The sequence below is a fragment of the Passer montanus genome, unplaced genomic scaffold (genome assembly GCF_014805655.1).
Source record: "Passer montanus isolate IOZ18808 unplaced genomic scaffold, ASM1480565v1 scaffold16, whole genome shotgun sequence".
In the NCBI taxonomy this organism is placed as follows: Eukaryota; Metazoa; Chordata; class Aves; order Passeriformes; family Passeridae; genus Passer; species Passer montanus.
Window position 1 is genome coordinate 14,606,425 of NW_024363160.1, and position 17,339 is coordinate 14,623,763.

Here is a 17,339-nt window from a genome sequence, read left to right on the forward strand (position 1 = left end):
TCAGTAAATTGCAGTCTCTGTAATATATGCATAAGTATCTCTGTTATTATCCCCACTTTATTTATTTTCTTGGTAATTCTGATATGTCTTTGTATATTAATGAAGAAGATTATTATGAGCTTCATCTTTCAGGAAGATTGTTTTGTATGTAATCAGGAAAAAAAAAAGCCAGGTAAATATTCTTCCTAATGAAATGGTAGGCAAGATCATACTGGAGTTCATAATTAACAATGGTGCTAAAAAGATTCTCTCATTCCCTTTTTGGGGGGGAATTCACTGCACCTTTAACCTAAAATGTGTAAATGCTATGAAATTAGTAATGACAGGTTTTGAATTGGAAAAATGAACCATATCTAGCTGAACAACAAAATATTTGGAGTGTTAGAAAGCTGGCATTTTCGAAAGAAAAACAGATTTTTTTTTAAGTCATTTTAATCACATCAGTCATGTTGCAGCAAGGAATGCAAATATTCGTATACTACAGATTGAGGCTGCTCTGAAATGTTCTGACAATCTGTTAGGTTTTGAGTGATGTTTCAACCCTATCACTTGGATTTTTTTGTTTTGTTTGGTTTTGTTTTTTGGGTTTTTCTTTTTTTTTTTTTTATGACTATAAAAAAACACTACTCATCTCTGTCACATGCTGCACAGGATAAAAAGCCTTTCAGTTTTCTTAACAAGAATCAGACGGCCAGGGTGCTGCTGGAACGCAGAGAATATGCCACTGTCTGTTCAAAGTACAGCTTAATGAGCCAGACTAAACACAGTGGACAATAGAGCTGTGGGGGGAAAGGGCTTCTCGTGGATCTGTGGATCAGCTGCAGCTTAAACATCTAACTAGTTTCATTTTTCATCTTTGCAAGTTCCATTTCCCTGTTTTGTTGGTATAAACTGCATTTCAATGAGCGGACTTTCCTGCCTAGGTGATGGTATGGTGTGCTTTGAAAAAGGATGTTGTGGATTACGCTAGGAATAATTTCTGTGTTTCTTTTTCTCTTTCATAGTCACGACCTATTCCCTCACACCTTACTTCAGCAGTTGCAGAGAGTATCCTGGCTTCCGCCTGTGAGAGTGAAAGCAGAAATGCTGCAAAAAGGATGCGGTTGGATAGACAGCAGGTACTGTGTTCTTTGGGGGTCTGCCACATCCATATTTATAAATGCACTGGACTCATTTACATAGGGTGCCATGCAGAAGGGTGGTGCTGTGCCTTATATGCTTCTTGCTAGCAAGGTTAATTAAAATACAAAAGCTGTAGGTTTTTTTTTAATGAATACACAAGCATGTCTTTGTCTATATTTACATAAGCTGTGTCAGGGTGTCTAATATATTTGTAATGTCCAGCTGGATAAAGCTATATATTTACTTTTTGGTGGGTGTAGATTTCCAGAGCATAATGTGTAATCCCTATACTGGAATTAAAAAGAACAGAACATAGAGTGGATATAATATACCTAAATAACAGAAATGGTGCATGTGCCCATGAATCAGTGTATTTATTTGTGCACATATTCTCTTTCAAAAAGTGCATGCATTTTAAATATAAGGTGAAATATTGTTACTGACTGAAAATACCTATTTGTCTGAAACAGAGAAGTTACTACGTGTATAACAAAATGCTGTCAATTAACTTATTAGTAAGTTTTTAAAGCTGATATGGTTTTTTCTTGTGTGATTATTCACCTTTGTAGTGCATGGTACAATTTTATTCTCTTTTATTTTCTGGAAATGGCATGTTTTCTTTTAGTTTTTTAAAATCCAACTAGTAGCTCATTCCAGGCTTTGATTATTTACTCACTCCAGAGACACACTGAATGTCTAACATTCTTATTAGAAATACTATTGTGCTTTATTTCTCTTCATGATTGGAACAAAGTAAAAATCTTAGTGATATCTCATGTGTTCCAAAATGTGCTTCTGTCATGGCAAATGAATTTTTATTTTGTGGGATAGAATATTTTTTAAAAGAACATTTTCCTTTTATGCATAGTCCATTGAGTTCTTTCAGGTCATGCCCTAACTGTATAAAGGGTTACTACTGCTGTACTTACAAAATTGATAGTTTAGGATCTGAGAGTGGATCTTGCTATTTCTTTCTGCTGTGATGTTTTTGCTAGTATTTTCATTATTGTGCTGCATTTGTCTTAAGATTTATAAATCACATGAGATGTCAAAGCACTGAAATATTAAATATAATTTAGTTTAGAAACAGTGCTCATTCAGATTGTGCAGGTTTTATATTCTCTCATTTTCTCTCTGATTTTTCAGTAATAATAAAAAGAAAATCTACAAGTCAATGTGCTGTTAGCCCAAGGGAAAATAGAAATGACTTGCACAAACACCAGTTACTTTCATTGCTCAAAACTAATGGCTAAATTCCTTGGTCCAGCCGGGGTGAGGCAGAGTTTTCAAGTGATTTGAGTGAGAATCCCATAATACTCTTCTGGGAGCCAGAGACCTGTTGAAACAAAAATGAGTAAATAATAGAACTAAAAAAAAACATATTAATATGATTATTTTACTTTTATTTGTAGTATTACTATCACAGAAGGACTTGATAACCTCTTTGGGGGAGAGGCATACATATCTTTTCATTATAAAATTAAAAATCTGTAGTCAGAATATCTCCCAACTGATCACCTTAATTGCAACTGTAATGTTAAAGTAGCAAAGCTGCCTATGAACAGTGGGTGTTGGGTTCTGCTTCCTTCAGCTCTTCCCCCTTTTTGCCAGTGAGTTCTGGGAACACAGTGGAATTGCAAATAGCACCAGCCATTTGATTCAGCAAGCAGTAAATTATCTGAGCTGGTGTAACTTTGGTGCTTGCAAAACTACTTGTGAATTCAGGACAGATATGCTGAGCAGATATGCTGAACATGCTGGAAAAAAATATGGCAGTGTGTATTAGATAGCTTATAAAATTTAGTGAGAACTTTACCCTTCAGGATGTAATAGATAAGTCATTAGAGAAGTAGAAAACCTTGGGTTTAGCCCCAGTTCCATTGAAATTTAATTATTTATTCAGAGAATGGAAAATTAATGAAGTAGACTGAGAGCACAGCATTCCAGAGTATTTCTGAGTGTGGCCTTTAATGGACAATAGTGTGCTTAGTTCATCTGCTGAGATGAGAACTGTATCTGTATCCTCACATGCAGAGAGTGTGACTAATAGGTAAAAGGGTTCTATTTAGCTTGTCTTCTTATTTTTTTTCCTCTTAACTTACTATTAAATTTCCTTCACTTACATATATCAAAAATATTATATTTTCATTAGGTTTTTTTCTTAAACAGAGAAAGATTGGAAAAGTTCAGTTCATCATGTTGCTTTGTCATTCCATAGCTCTTAAAACAAACAAAATGGCGCCTTGTTTTCAGACAGGCTTTGAGAATGCCAGTGAAAATCTGGGAGGGAGAAAGGGGAAATAAGATAAGATTTTGATGATGAAAAGTACCACTTCATAAATGATATAAAGAGATTTTCAAATTGAAGACAAGCATTAGACAGTCCTGGAAAGTAGATTGTCAAGAGGATCTGGCAAGAGCACTTATTCAGCACTTCCCCTCAGAGCTGAATGGAAGCATTGCATTAAGGCTACTTTATTCTTGCATACAGTACAGTGAAGTTCTGCCTTTTGTGTTCCAGACAGGTGATCTGCCTCAAAGTGAGATGTGGCACTCGGTGCCATGGTTCTTGGGGTAGGTTGGACTCTATGATATCCGAGAGGGGGCTCTTCTAACCTAATTGATTCCGTGGTTCTGTAATTCTGAAATTTGTAACCCCACCACCATCTTTTTCAGAATATTACACAAAACCCATGAATTAATTAAGAACACAGTTGAGTGTTATTCCCATTCCTGAAGCTAAGTAAAACTTTGCAGACTCCTGAACTCCTTTTCTTGTCTTGTTTATGCCCTTTCCTTTTCTTCAGTTTTCCTTCTCTCCCTGACACAACACAGGTCTTGATCAGGAAGTTCTGAGTATCTTCCTTGTATGTCCTTTATGTAAGTCTCTATTTGTTAAAAATACAGGAATTTCCAAATTAAATGTTTTGGTTTTTTTTCCTACAGTGTTAATTTTAGTAGTGATTTGATGAAAAACCATATAAATTATTGCTCAGCAGAAAGAAGCATCTTAAAAGTCAAATCTAGGGACATTTTAAGACCTCATTTCTTTTTAACAGATAGTGTAGGCCATGCTCATGAGTATTTTTTGTTTCTTTCACAAGTATTAAATGTGAAGGACTGGCTTTGTATACCTACAGTCCAATGCACTCATTTGTTTTCTCTTCAGAAGAAATCTCTCCTTGTGTGTATGTGTCTCTACACACACAAGTACTTTGTCTTATGGATTACTTTCCAGAAGTGTTTCTAATAGCTGCAGTGGTTTATATAACCCTGATCTGGGGACAGTGTTAAGAGTGATAAAGCTAAGTCTGGATAAGGAAGAAACCATCCTTCAACCGGTGTCCTAATTTACACCTATATGTACTTTGTATTTCCTAACTAAAGGCTGAAAATTTTGCCAGCAAAAATCTAATCTCAAAAAATGAAATCTAGTTTCACTGGCATCTGAAATCTGGCATCACTGACTTATTTTCAACATTGTTTTTTTTCATGCCAGGAATTTATTTCTTAATGGGAAAATAAATGCATTCTTGTCTTTCAGGAAACTAGTAATTTCCCAATACTGCAACAATAATTTCCCAACTGCAACAATGAAAGCATTGACAGTTTGTGAGACTTCTCTTTAAAAAACATCAATGTATTTACTAGGCTGTGGTAGCTCAGACTGTAATGCTTTGGCTGTCTGGCCATGTTAGATGTTACTCAAGTGCTCTCTTAAGCTCCAGTGCATTTTCATTATCTTGAGATCAAGCACTGTTTGGTTGGCCAGCAGCTTTAGTGTTGAGAAGTTATATATTTGATACCTATTACCCAACTGAAGAGTCCTGTCACTTCCACTTTTAAATTCTTCCCAGTACCAAAAAGAATTTATTCTCTTGTACAATTCTTATAGATTTATATGTTGAAATTGTCTAGGTTTACTGGTAGTACTGCTGAACAGTGAAATGCTTGTGACACTGGGCTAAATTTGGTTGACCTTTCACAGTCCAGATCAGGAAGATGGTACAGAGACAAAGAAGAGCTTTTGTGTCTCTCTACAAATCACCTCTGTTAAGTTTGGATACTGAAAAAGAGGAACTCTGTTGAATTTTAAAGACATTTTTGATCACAGTTGATGAAAAATGCAGAAACAATAATTTAATCAATCTCACATGATTTGCTTCAGTTAGAGAGAGAAGAGGCATTATCTGAATCCTTAAGATTTTATTTGCTACTTTGGATATTTTCCTGGGATAATCCTTCAAGATCCTTATTACATCCCTAGCAATATTTGGTCTGAAGCAGTTGCATTACGTGGAGGTTCTGAACTGCAATTAACAAGGGAGTCATGCAACTAAATAAGTAGAGCCAAATACAGCCCATTTCATTTGTATTCATTGCATATGGTGAACTATATAATCATTCTGCTTTTGCCATGCCCTTCACTTTACAAACCAAATTGCATCTTGGTTGGGCAAAAGAAGAATGATTCAATAAATATAAAAATCTGGGAAAAGCCATCCTGTCATTATGTCCTGGGCAGCGAGCAGAGGGGCAGGATGCCTGCTTTATGCACTCCAGAGACCTTGGTCATGTGGTTCAATCTGTTGTTGATCACAAAAATGGAAGTTTTGTTCTAAAAGCTCAACCAGTGTCAGTGTCTGCTTCTTCCAAACAGTTATGTGTGTGCTGTGCTTTTGTAAAACCTCAGCATGAAATGGTGTGGAGCAGGACTGGGCTGTGGGACTCTGGAGAAAGTGGAGGTGGATTAGTGTTGCTACTGTTCTGTCTAAAATTAAAAAAACCAAAAAAACAAAAACCAAAAAACAATGAAAAGTCTTCAGGGGAAGATATAAGAGTAAATAGTAATTTATATACAGTATGCAAGAGGGTCTGCCTCTTTATTTTTCCTAAAGAAGATGAACTGGTGGAATCTATCTGTGGAAAAAATAGTAAGAAAAAATTCCTTCTCCTTCATTTGGACACAAGTGTTTTTTTGTAACAGCTGCATTTTGTTGTTTTTTTGTTTAGAAGTTATACTTTTTGCATGCTGTCATGTTGCAAAATTTATGAATGAGCATTTTTCTCTAATTGAAATAAGCAGTTTTTGGCAATCAAGACAAAATGTCAGCACTTGGAATGAGGAGGGAGGATAAATATGGGAAAGCAGGAAAAGAACTGAATCATAGCGTAATATGACTGTAGAAGTATATGAACCTTTTTATGGACACGTCATGTATAGTTAGCCAGATCATTTTGAAAACTGATGTTGCTTCATTCACAACATGTTGATTTGTACCAGTTAGGAATCTGGACCTTTGAGAATACATTGTTATATTTGCAGATAGAATAGTGGTCACATGTGACTGCAAAGCCAGTGGCCTTGATCTCTCCTGGATCCAATCCATGTCTTTTTAGCCATTTGACTCCACTTCAGTGACTAATGTCATGGAAAAGCTGCAATAGCATGCACAGTTTTTTGATCAGCCAAAGGAGGGAGCTACATACCCTTCTTTCATCCTCATGCCCCAAGTAATTGGACATGTGATGTGTGATTCTGTTGCAGATACATAGCAAATGACAAGTTGAGCCTAAGAAAAACTTAAGCTCAGAGGAAAATGAAAGTTATTGTTATTTTACATATTTCCCATCCTAAAAAAGGCATTTCTCAGTCAAAGCTGGCACTCTTTAAATTAGTAGTGCCTTTGCAGAATGCTTGTCTGTTAATATTGTATAGAATTTACATGATAAGAAAAAATTATTCTAGTTCCATTTTTAAAAAAATATGAGTTTTAAAGGTACACTTTCCTTTCATTCCAGAGACTACATGAAAACAGCAGTAGTCAGACAACTTTATAATCTGTTAAAGCTGTTTTCCTCACAATACAACTCACTTGATGTGTTGGCCTCAGTTAAAAAAAAAAAAGTCTTTGTTTATTTGAGCTTTTCAAGTTGACAAGGGCAAGTCTATGTTCACAGAGTATTATGGACTATGATGCTATGAAACAGTTCTTTCTGATAAACACTGAATGCATTTAAAAAACCCCCTCTCATTGAGATGACAGCTGTATTTTTTTCTATGCTGTGACTTGTAACCAGACAAATTAAATATCAGTAATCATTGCGGTGGAGGAAGAGATAATTTAATGATCCCAAACTGTATGAGGAGCAGCTGAGGTTACTTGGTCTGTTCAGCCTGGAAGAGGAGACTGAAGGGAGACCTCACTGCACTTACAACTTCCCTACAAGAGCAAGAGGAGGGGCAGGCACTGATTTCTTCTCTGTGGTGATCAGTGGCAGAACCAGAGGGAACGGCCTGAAGTTGTGTCAGGGGGTGTTTAAGTTGGAAATTAGAAAATAGTTCTTCACCCAGAGGTTGTTTCGGTACTGGAACAGGCTCCCCAGGGAAATGGTCTCAGCACCAAGCCTGACAGAGTTCAAGAAGTGTTTGGACAATGCTCTCAGGTATGTGGTGAGACTCTTGGACTCTTAGAGAATGTGCAAGGCCAGGAGTTGAACTCAATGATCCTGATGGGTTCCTTGCAACTCAGCCTATTCTGTAATTCTGTGGTAAGTTTGCAAATAGGCACTTCAAACACATCCTTCTCAGCTGTTTGTGTTTTGGGGGATAAAAGCAAGGAATATCTAAAGTTTTCAGTGAATAGGCTGTTAAGGATACATTTAGTAATTTTAACAATATTGCTTTTATTTGTTAGAGGAGTAGGTATAGGTGGCTATTAGGTTTCTGACAAATTAATTATGGCCTAGACACATATGCTGGGAGCTGACCTGACATTTGACTCCAGATAGTTGTCATAGCAGCAACCTGAATACAGCAGATTGGTACAAGTGCTGGTTGCAGAACTGGATGCAGGTTCTGTGTTCATGCAATACATCTGAATATTAATAAAAGTGGAAATCACTGCTATGGTGTGTCCTTCTGTTTGTATTGAATTCCTGATTTTTTTAAAAAAAAATAGGTTTGTGAGAAGATGTTACTGATCTGCCTCCATGCAATTTCTGGTGCTGTTTTGCTGCATGTAATAGGGGGGCTGCCATAAAGAAAGACTCTTCAAGCACCATTTTATTAACAAAAATGATATCTAGCTACTGCAGACCAGGAGCAGTTTGTGTTTTGATTAAGAAGGAAGGAAATTACTGGTGGACAAATTATAAGTAATTGTGAAACTGCTCTGGTAGAAACGAATTAAAAATCTAAATTGCAGTGAGGGCATGGACCTCTAGTGCAAGATCACTGTGTCTGGCTTTCAGCAGTGATGGGTAAGAGACTTTTAAACCTTCATATTTGGAGGACAGAGAGAATTTTGCAATTAAAGCCCAGCTTCAAAATCTTGACACTGAGGAGTTTTCTCATGTATTACCCTTCAGAGAGCAGGAAAGAAGGAAGAAAGATATACATTTGTGTCCTTGATTGTGTGTTGTTCTCTTTCCTGATCAATACAGCTCCCAGGAGGAAGGAAAAAAAATTATGGTTTTAAATTGCTCTCTAGATTCTGTTATTGATATTGTGTGGTGGCAATATACCACAATATATTTTATATAATAAAGGGCAGATTTGGACAACATTGGTTACAGAAAAGGGAGTTATGCAAAAATATCTCCCAGCTGATGGTGGAGGATGCCCTGCTGAGGCAGTGCTGCTGTGGCAGAAAGCTGCAAATGCAGAGGGAGCACAAAGAAGCGGTTTTGTGTCAGGGTGATGGAGTCCTTGTCACAGCTATTCAGCATGCAGGAAGAGCACGTCAACTGCACATCCTTGTAAAAGGTGGAGGAGAAAGCATCAGGAGTTCCCTTCCTTTTGGGTTTCACAGAGCCTAATTTGCTCTAAAGGATGGAAGGAAAAAGGCACTTCATCCGAGTGGCAGCTGTGCAGAGGGATAGGGCCATATCATACCTCTGCCGAGCATTTACATAAAACCTGAAAAATTCCAGCTCAAAGTGATTTTTGCTTCAGAATGGGAGGCTTCTGGAGTCTTAGAAAAGAGCAAAAGGAAGCAGATGGTTCACTTAACATAAAGCAAACAAATAGAAATCGGAATCCCAAAATCCACAAGAGGCAAATGTCACTTAACTTGCAAAGAGCTCAATGCCTCTTACACTACAGAAGCTTTATTAGTAATAGCTTTTTGTGAACAGACATCTCTTTGTGATTTGGTATTTAATAGGGATGAGAATGACTTCAGTACTTCAGTACTTTATCCTTTTTTATCTGCATTCAAAATGATCACTAAGATGACTGTAATGTCCTTGGATACCTGCACTCAAGTTTGCATTTCAGGCCTTGTTCACTTCCATCATTTTCCCACCTGGTGATTATTTTACTTCTAGGTTGGTCTTTGGTTTCTTTTTGTGGTTCCAAATGATATGCCTTAACCACTGAGGCAAAAAATGTTATGCAGGCACCGTTTAGCTGCATGTGGATTATTGTCAGGAGATCAAATTATGTACAAGTATGGGGAAGCTTAGCTTCCTACCCAGAATGCACTGGCCATATTGTCAAGGGGAAGAAAATAAGTGGTATGCATTGTAATTTTAAATCCTGCTGTCTTTCAAGTCAGTGGCAAAATTCCTGGTTTCAGCAGTGCTGGATAGGGCTCTGTCATTAGCAGATGCAGCTGGAGAGGATGCCAAGTATCACAGGGCAGCCCCCCTCCCTCCAGACTCCAGACCAAACCACATTAAATTTGCTACATGTGATGGAAGGGAATAATGTGCAAGTCATGCAATTGTAAATAATTTCATGCCTTGGATTTTCAGGGAGGCCCTAAGGTGAACAGCTAATTTTTCACCTCAACACAGAGATCATTAAATTAGAAAATGCTGTATTTTTCCAGGCTCTTTGTGCTGAGCATGTGTAGTTGAATTTCAAGGTGCTGATTTCAGAGTATACTTTAAGACACCCTGAGCTGTAATAACATATTGAATGTGAAGTAAAATTGATGTCAATGTAAGTTTTCTGTTCTGGAGGTTGATAAAGTTGAAGGCTCAAAAATGGAATACTGCGCTGTTTCTTGGACAGGAACTTTTGAGCAATCTTATCCCCCTTCCTACCATAGGTAGAATGAAAATGGATATGGTCGGGAACAGCTTTCTTCCAGATGTCTTTAACATCCATTTTATGTCAAGGAGGCAGAAAAGAAAAGGCCAGTGGACATGTAAATATAAGAGTTCTTTATTCAGGTCTGAAGATGGAGGGTTTAGAGTCAAGACTTCTGTTCTTCCTGCCCCAGCCTTAAAAGCCAGGAATAGAGAACCTTTTCACTTATCCTTTCCTTTCATATGGCAAGAAGATATTAAATGTGAAGCATTTGCTTGCCTGTCAGATGTTTCTATCATAGATACAAGTATGTATTTCTTTTCCTGTGTTTAGCTAATGACTTCATTGCACACACCCTCCTGCCCACAGCACAGGAGGGAATAATGTTTCTGGTGAGTAAATCCCCATTATCACACAGAGTTTGGGCCAGTTTAATGACATAAAGACAAAGCCAGTGTGCATGAGCAAAACCTCATTTTTCAAGAGAGGCAAATTCTGGTTTTGGCTAGTGAATTAGTAAGATTTAGAAGATTTTACAGAGACAAAAATTACTCCTAATTCCAAACATCATTTGCACAATGGATTCAGAAGTATTCCTCAATTGGAAAAAGCAGTTCTGCCCACAGAAAATACACATACAAGTGAATGTACAGACTGCTTATGTTTGGTAGCAGGAACATGTTTGTGATTCAACAACTGGCTTGATGTCCTAAACTAAATTTAGAAACATATTTTTCTAAGAAAAAAATTAAACCTATAATAAGCTGTGGGAGCAGGAGCTTAATGCAGTGCCTGAGAGCAGCACCAGCTGCTAAAGAGGCTAGGCACAGGACAAGGCAGCCAAGCAGGCTGTGGCCAGCAGCCCAGTCATTGTGCCAAAAAAATTCTCCCCTGAAATGAGAATATTTGGGGAACAGATTTTCACTGCAGTACACATATTTCATGCTTATTACTCATGGTATTTCATATTAAGCTTCAGTTTTACTGTCTCCATTAATAAAGCAAATCAGAAAGTGCATCCTCCAAAGGCTAGTCAAAGTTCATGTCTTTGTTTATTCCAATGGCATATGCTACTTTGGTTTGATGATTATGGAGTCAAAAGGCCATGCCTCAAACACCACTTCTTATTTACTTAATCTTTTAAAATACAGAAGCCTCATAGTACTGAAGTTAAAGGATGATAAAGTTCTATAAAAAAATTAGAGCAAGTCCTTCAGTAGCAAAGTATTCTCTTTCTACTAAATAGCTGAAGACAGTGTGTGGAGGTCAGGTTTGTTTGTTATTTTTTTTTAATACCATATATTTCAATTTTTTTTAACTGTAAGTTTTACCTGAGACAGTGTTCATTAACAGACACCTTGCATTGAATTAATAGAAAAAAAATGTTTTCCACAAACATGCTGTTCAGGTTTTAATGCAGATTTGAAATAAAATAATTAGCATTCAAATGTATCAAACACAGGGTAAAATATCTTTAAAATATCTGAACCTACCTTTGAAAAGAAGAACCAATCATTAAGTGAATACAAAAAAGCAATTGCTCGCTCTCTAACAGACAAGAAAACTGGGGCTTGTTGGTTTGTTTTTTGGGGTTTTTTTAGAAGATCTGTAGCTTTGACTATAATTTACCTGTGGAAACAAAATTATGGGATCTCCAGTGGGCTTGCTTTTCTTCCTTTTCAAAGTGGAACACACAGACATTTTTAATTAGTTGAAAATGAGGAAGCTAATTCAGCATTGACCTCAAATGCTTCGTGTCTAGGCTGTCATCTGTTCCTAAATGAAGAAGAATTTAATTTGGAGTCTAACATAAAGTGCTTTGGCCTCTTCCCCCTGACACATGCTCCATAATATGTAATATAAAAAGGAAGTCTGGAGCAGAGGAGAAATAGGAAGAATCACTCAAAATCCAAATCGTACCCCATAGTTTTCCATAGAGCCTTTTTCGGTGGTTGCATCTCAATATCCCAGATCTGGCAGAAGCATGGAAAACTGTTTTGTGTCAACCAAATAGGCTGGCAGTGGTGGGAGTGATACCAGTTGTAGTGCAGTAGATGAAGAGACCTATAGTGGGAGGTTTAATTATGGTGACCATGATGATATTGTAGTAATAAATCTGCAAAGCTGGCACAAGCATTGCTCCAGTACTCCCACACACTTTTCCTTGTGCGCTTCCTAAACATTTGATTCATAAGTTTAAAGATTTTCTCTGTTAGTGCTCTGGTGCCAAAGTCCTTCTGCACTGAATGGAGTAATGCTGATCTATTGCAGCTGAAAATGTTGCCCATCACAGTCACTGGAAAATAGCATTTTGGCAAGGGGGAAAGAAACTCCTGCAGTAGTACCTTACTGAGATAATTTCTTTAGGACCATACACATAGGCATGAAAAGTACTGAGTAAAATGCTTGATTGTTATCATAAAAGTGGAGCTGCCTGAGGCATAGCAAGGCTTGTTCTGAATGAGAGGATTACACTGCAAAGGAGGAATTTCTCTTGCTTTGCATATTTCTGGTTCAGCAGTAAGTATTGCTATGCCTTTGTCATCACACATCAGTTTCAGTAATACGTTGATTCATTCAGCACCATTACCTGCAGGCAAAACCACTCTTGGGATGGCAAAAGAGGATATTGTTTTCTTGCAGTTTATGTTGTTTCTCTTTTGGAAGAAAAGTCAGATATTCAGACTCCTCTATTAGTACTGCCTGTCAACAAAGAAGCAACAAAAATGATCAGTAGCTATGGTCTTCTGCAAGGTGCTGGCCTCTGCAAAGAAATTGGCTTTGAGAAGGTTTATGTAGCAAGATGAGAATAAACATGACAAAACCTCTACTTCATTTCCCCTGAATTTTTACCTTTATTTTCTTCAGATATTTAGCTACTCTAATTCTGGCAGGGGCATCCTAGGCCCTGGAGTTCATTATGCAGTGCTTCACTTTTGGGATCAGGCACATACCAAATGAAGTCTCTTAAGAAAGAGCAGGTTTAGCAAACCTGTGCCCATGGTCATGTGTCCTGAGTGACCTTAGACTGAGAGCTCTGTGGAAGTGACAGAGGGAAGGAAAAGATCCTTTCATATTCTCCTGTCAGAGGCTGAAGGAGTTGGTGTAGTCTTCCAAGGGAAACCTCATTTCCTTTAATGGAAAATGGGGGCTGGGAGTGGGTGGGGAGGTGTAAATAGAGGGGCTGGGGATTCTCAAGGTTGACTACTAAAAAACAAAGCCCCAATCAATAACTTATTATAGGGTCCAAGGCAAGGATCATGTTGTGCTAGTCTTTAGGGCAGAGTAAAACTCTGCCTTTGTTTTCTGCCTAACTTGAGAGGAAGGAATTCTGTATGAGGCCTGGGCCCTAACAATTCTCTTCCCTCTGCTGGTACAACAGGGAGGAAAAGAGCACCACCTGCCCTTTCTCCTGTTTTGCTCCTCTGCAAGGCAGAAAATGGTGGCTGAAGACTCTTCTGCTCTTCACATGACACCTCTGTCTGGATTTGAACTGCTTTCTCCATAGGAAATGTCATGTGTATTTTGTGAAATACACTATCACCCACAGGAATTTTGCCAAAACTCAAAGGTATTGGCACAATTTCCATATTCAGCCATGTCCAGTCCTGCCTTTTACATATCTGAAGCTGCTTGTAACCTGGTGCCAGCCATTGTTGGACATGTGATTTAAATTTGCAATGAGGAAGTCACTGCTGTGCACACACTGTGGTGCACTGTGCAGTCTTGCACTGTGCATCTGTCTTGCATATTGAGACAACTTTCAATTAGTAGTGGTGGAATACCTAGCTATCTAAATTATTTCGTATGTTAAAATTCTCCAGAAAAATAAAAAGCATGACCAGTATAACTTATGAAATAGTTTATGAAGGTGATATGAAAGTTATGGTGGTGCAACCTGAGACAAGAACAGCAGAAGCTAGTAAGAAAATTAACTTGCAAGGACACTTTCTACCATTAGCTCACCTAAAATGGGATTGCTCCATTGAGTTATTAAGCTTTTTAATATTCCTTTATTCCTAATGGGAAAAAAAGCCACACCAAGGAGAGCACATTAAAAATCAACTCTATCTAGAACCTCACTAAAGAACAGTAAGTTTATCTTAAGAGCCACAGGAAAATATAAATGTTGTCCCTTTCCATTTGGGCAGAGAAACACAGTCCTTTAGTAGAACACAGTTTCTCTTTCCCCAGGGACCAAGCATCCCAGTTAACTAAACTGTAGAAGTAGCTCATCCATGTGTCCATGCTCAACCAGCAGCACTGGTGACCTCTGAAAGCTCATGTTGCACTTCTGCTACCACAGTGGATAATGAACTGAAAAGTGAACAGTGAGCGTCTGCTTAAGTACTGCTCCAGCAAAAGTGGTTTTCCATCAGCTTCTTGCAACAGTCATACAACACCTCTTTCCAAAGGATGTTTTCTGTACTGCAGGTGATGTGGCAGTGGTGAAAAAACGAGACTGAAATGCTGCAATGTGAAAACACCAACCCTTTATTTAAGGTTAACATACGCATTCCAGTTTATAGATGATGTGTCATTCTATCAGAAATGCAGAAGTCTGGGGTTCATTTATCTCTCTTCTACACAATGGCACATTTTATTTTGATCTTCTTTTTCCATGTCAGTCTCATGCTTTCATTTCTTGTTGAGCACTGGCTGATGTCATTTTTGATGTCTGGTGACAACAGTGATGGTGACAGTTCATTTCAGTGTTAATAATCTGAAAGCAAAACGAACCTATGCCATTCTAATCTGAAACTGAAGCATGGCTTTCTTTTCTTGGCTCTATATCCTGTGTCAGGAGGACAGTTCAGAGATCCTTGAAGTGCTGGCAGCTAACTTAATATTTTGATAGGCACTCTTCACGTTTCCACATCACTGTTGGTATTTCAGGCAGTTTAGATGCCTAACTGGACTCTCTATTACACTCAATTTAACTCAATTAGACTGTATCAATATTTCACCACCATCTAAAAAATTCTACTTATAGTTTTTTATCAGAACTATGAAAAAAAAAATTATATTGGACTTCAAAGCAAAATCATCATTAGAACCTAGATTTCTGGCAGTGATATGTTCATTACGGTTGCCTCTGCAAGCTAGGAGCAGTTTTTCATGTAATCTCAGGTTTTCGGGCCAGAAAATTCTACTCTGAGACTGATGTGCTCTCCATATAATGATGAGATGATAGACTCACAACTAAATCATGAGTGTTCAGCTTGGCTGGAATACCCAGCTCCAACTGAGCTACAAATTGAGTAGTATGTCACACAAGAATAGGCTTTCTCATTTTTTATGCATACTTGATTTAAGTAAGTAAAAGTGAAGAAAATAATGCAGAGAGAGTGGCAGAGAAAAACATAGTCTAGATCTGTTAACAGAGAATGGAAAACAAGTTAGAAATCCCCCAGCTGCTCCTTACAAGAGGAGAAATAGTGTGCAAACCCAAGAACAGCAATTATGTCCCACTTGATTTTACTGCTAAGTCCACTCCTGGATAATCAAAACACTTGCCAGTCTAAGGAATATCTGGCATGAGTTCTGTGATATTATTTGAACTTTACTTCATGTTTTATTTTAGCCAGCTTGCTCAAATTTGCATTGAGTACTTCTGGATAAAGTCTCAGGGGTCTTTCTGCTGGCTGTAAGTAGACCTCATCCATAAATCTAGTGCCTTTTCCTACAATGCTGTCTTGGAGGTCAAATAAACTTAAAGGGGAAGGAATCTGTCTAAAGATGCAATTATTTTGTTATATCTATCTGTACTGATGGTTTTGGGCAGCAGGTTATGGGACTGTCAATAGATGCATCATTTTAAGGAATGCTGTGAATACCCTGGGAGGTGGAGAAATACCCATGGAGAGATATTATGGGACAAATATAAATATAAATATATGTATAAGTCTTAAAAGGTTATCAGAGAAGAACTCTTCCCCTTAAACAAAATATTGCTGTTTTATATTTTAAGTGTTTTCCTAAAGAGAATATAAGATTTTAGCACTCATTTTTCAGGTCTCAGCTATGGATCTGGTACAGCAAGTTGAAATTTCAAGTAGATGTTAATTTTTTTTATTAATAATCCCTCAACATAAGGACTGGGAATTTTGTAGAACTTTTTTCAAAATAGTTTGGAGGTAAGAAGACATGATGCCACATGGCTAACAGGTCACAAAAGTTAACATTTCTATGTGCAAATCCAGAGGCTGTGGCAAGTGCTTTGCTTTTCTTACTGTGAATACTGAAACTCTGCTGACTTAACTAAAAACTTGGGTTTTGTTCATTCCACTGTAAGAGAAATAAGGCTTTCTGGGGAAGGTAGTATCTTTTGTTAGATAAGCTTTTGGGCACAGGAGTTCTCCTGGTCTTGCCTTACATTGCCTCCATGCTGAGCTTACAGCTGTAAGAGCACATCTTACAATATTAAAATATGTCCTTTTAAAGGACTGTAAATATTCAGTACTTTAGATCTGAAGGTCAGCCAATGCAAAGGACTATTGTGTAGCTTCACTTGGATCTCAAACTTTAATTATGTAGGTCTATGAAACTATTAATTATGTAGGTATATTTTCTTTTTGTTCAAGCCTCACTAGTCTTGAATAGGCTTTATTTAGTGTAGTTTATTTAGTAGTAATCCCAACACAAACCTTAGCAACTGGAGAAGGAAGAAAGAATGTGCAATGGCAACCAAAACTGAAATGAAAGCTCACATCCATAATTTGCAGAAATACCATTTCCACTACTGCTAAGCACACTGAGTCAACAACCTTACTGCAGAATTAAGGGAAAATTTAGCCTACTGTGATATGCCAAAGTAATGTTTAGCTGTCCAGGCTTCCAGGATATTGGCTATAAAATTAAAAGCTGGTTTAAACACTAGAGAGTTACTTTAATGTAATTAAAGCTAATAAAAGATCCAGTATTCTGTCAGAACAATGTGTGTCATCCAAGCAGTTGGTAGAATCATCACTTAAGATTACCTGACATTTCCCATTAGAATACTAGGTGTGCAGTTTGATGATAACTTCATGACCTTCAGCCCACAGGGATTACATTTACTCTTCTCTATATCTTCCATCTGTTGAACTCTTTCAGAGATAATTACAACCATTTTCAAGAACGAGAAAAAAATTATCCTGTAAGGGTAGTTTGATCCTTAAGTATATTTGCCATTCCT

At 37.6% G+C, this 17,339-nt stretch overlaps 1 protein-coding gene across 4 annotated transcripts in view; it reads left to right on the top strand.

Moving 5' to 3' along the window:
* The window catches only part of NOL4 (nucleolar protein 4), a 189,912-nt gene that overhangs the window by 154,000 nt on the left and 18,573 nt on the right, over positions 1 to 17,339 (top strand). For all 4 annotated transcript variants that reach the window (XM_039703095.1, XM_039703097.1, XM_039703096.1 and 1 more), the window contains one exon: positions 1,005 to 1,118. In XM_039703095.1, coding sequence (XP_039559029.1) covers positions 1,005 to 1,118 — 114 coding nt within the window. The remainder of the gene's footprint in view (positions 1 to 1,004; positions 1,119 to 17,339) is intronic.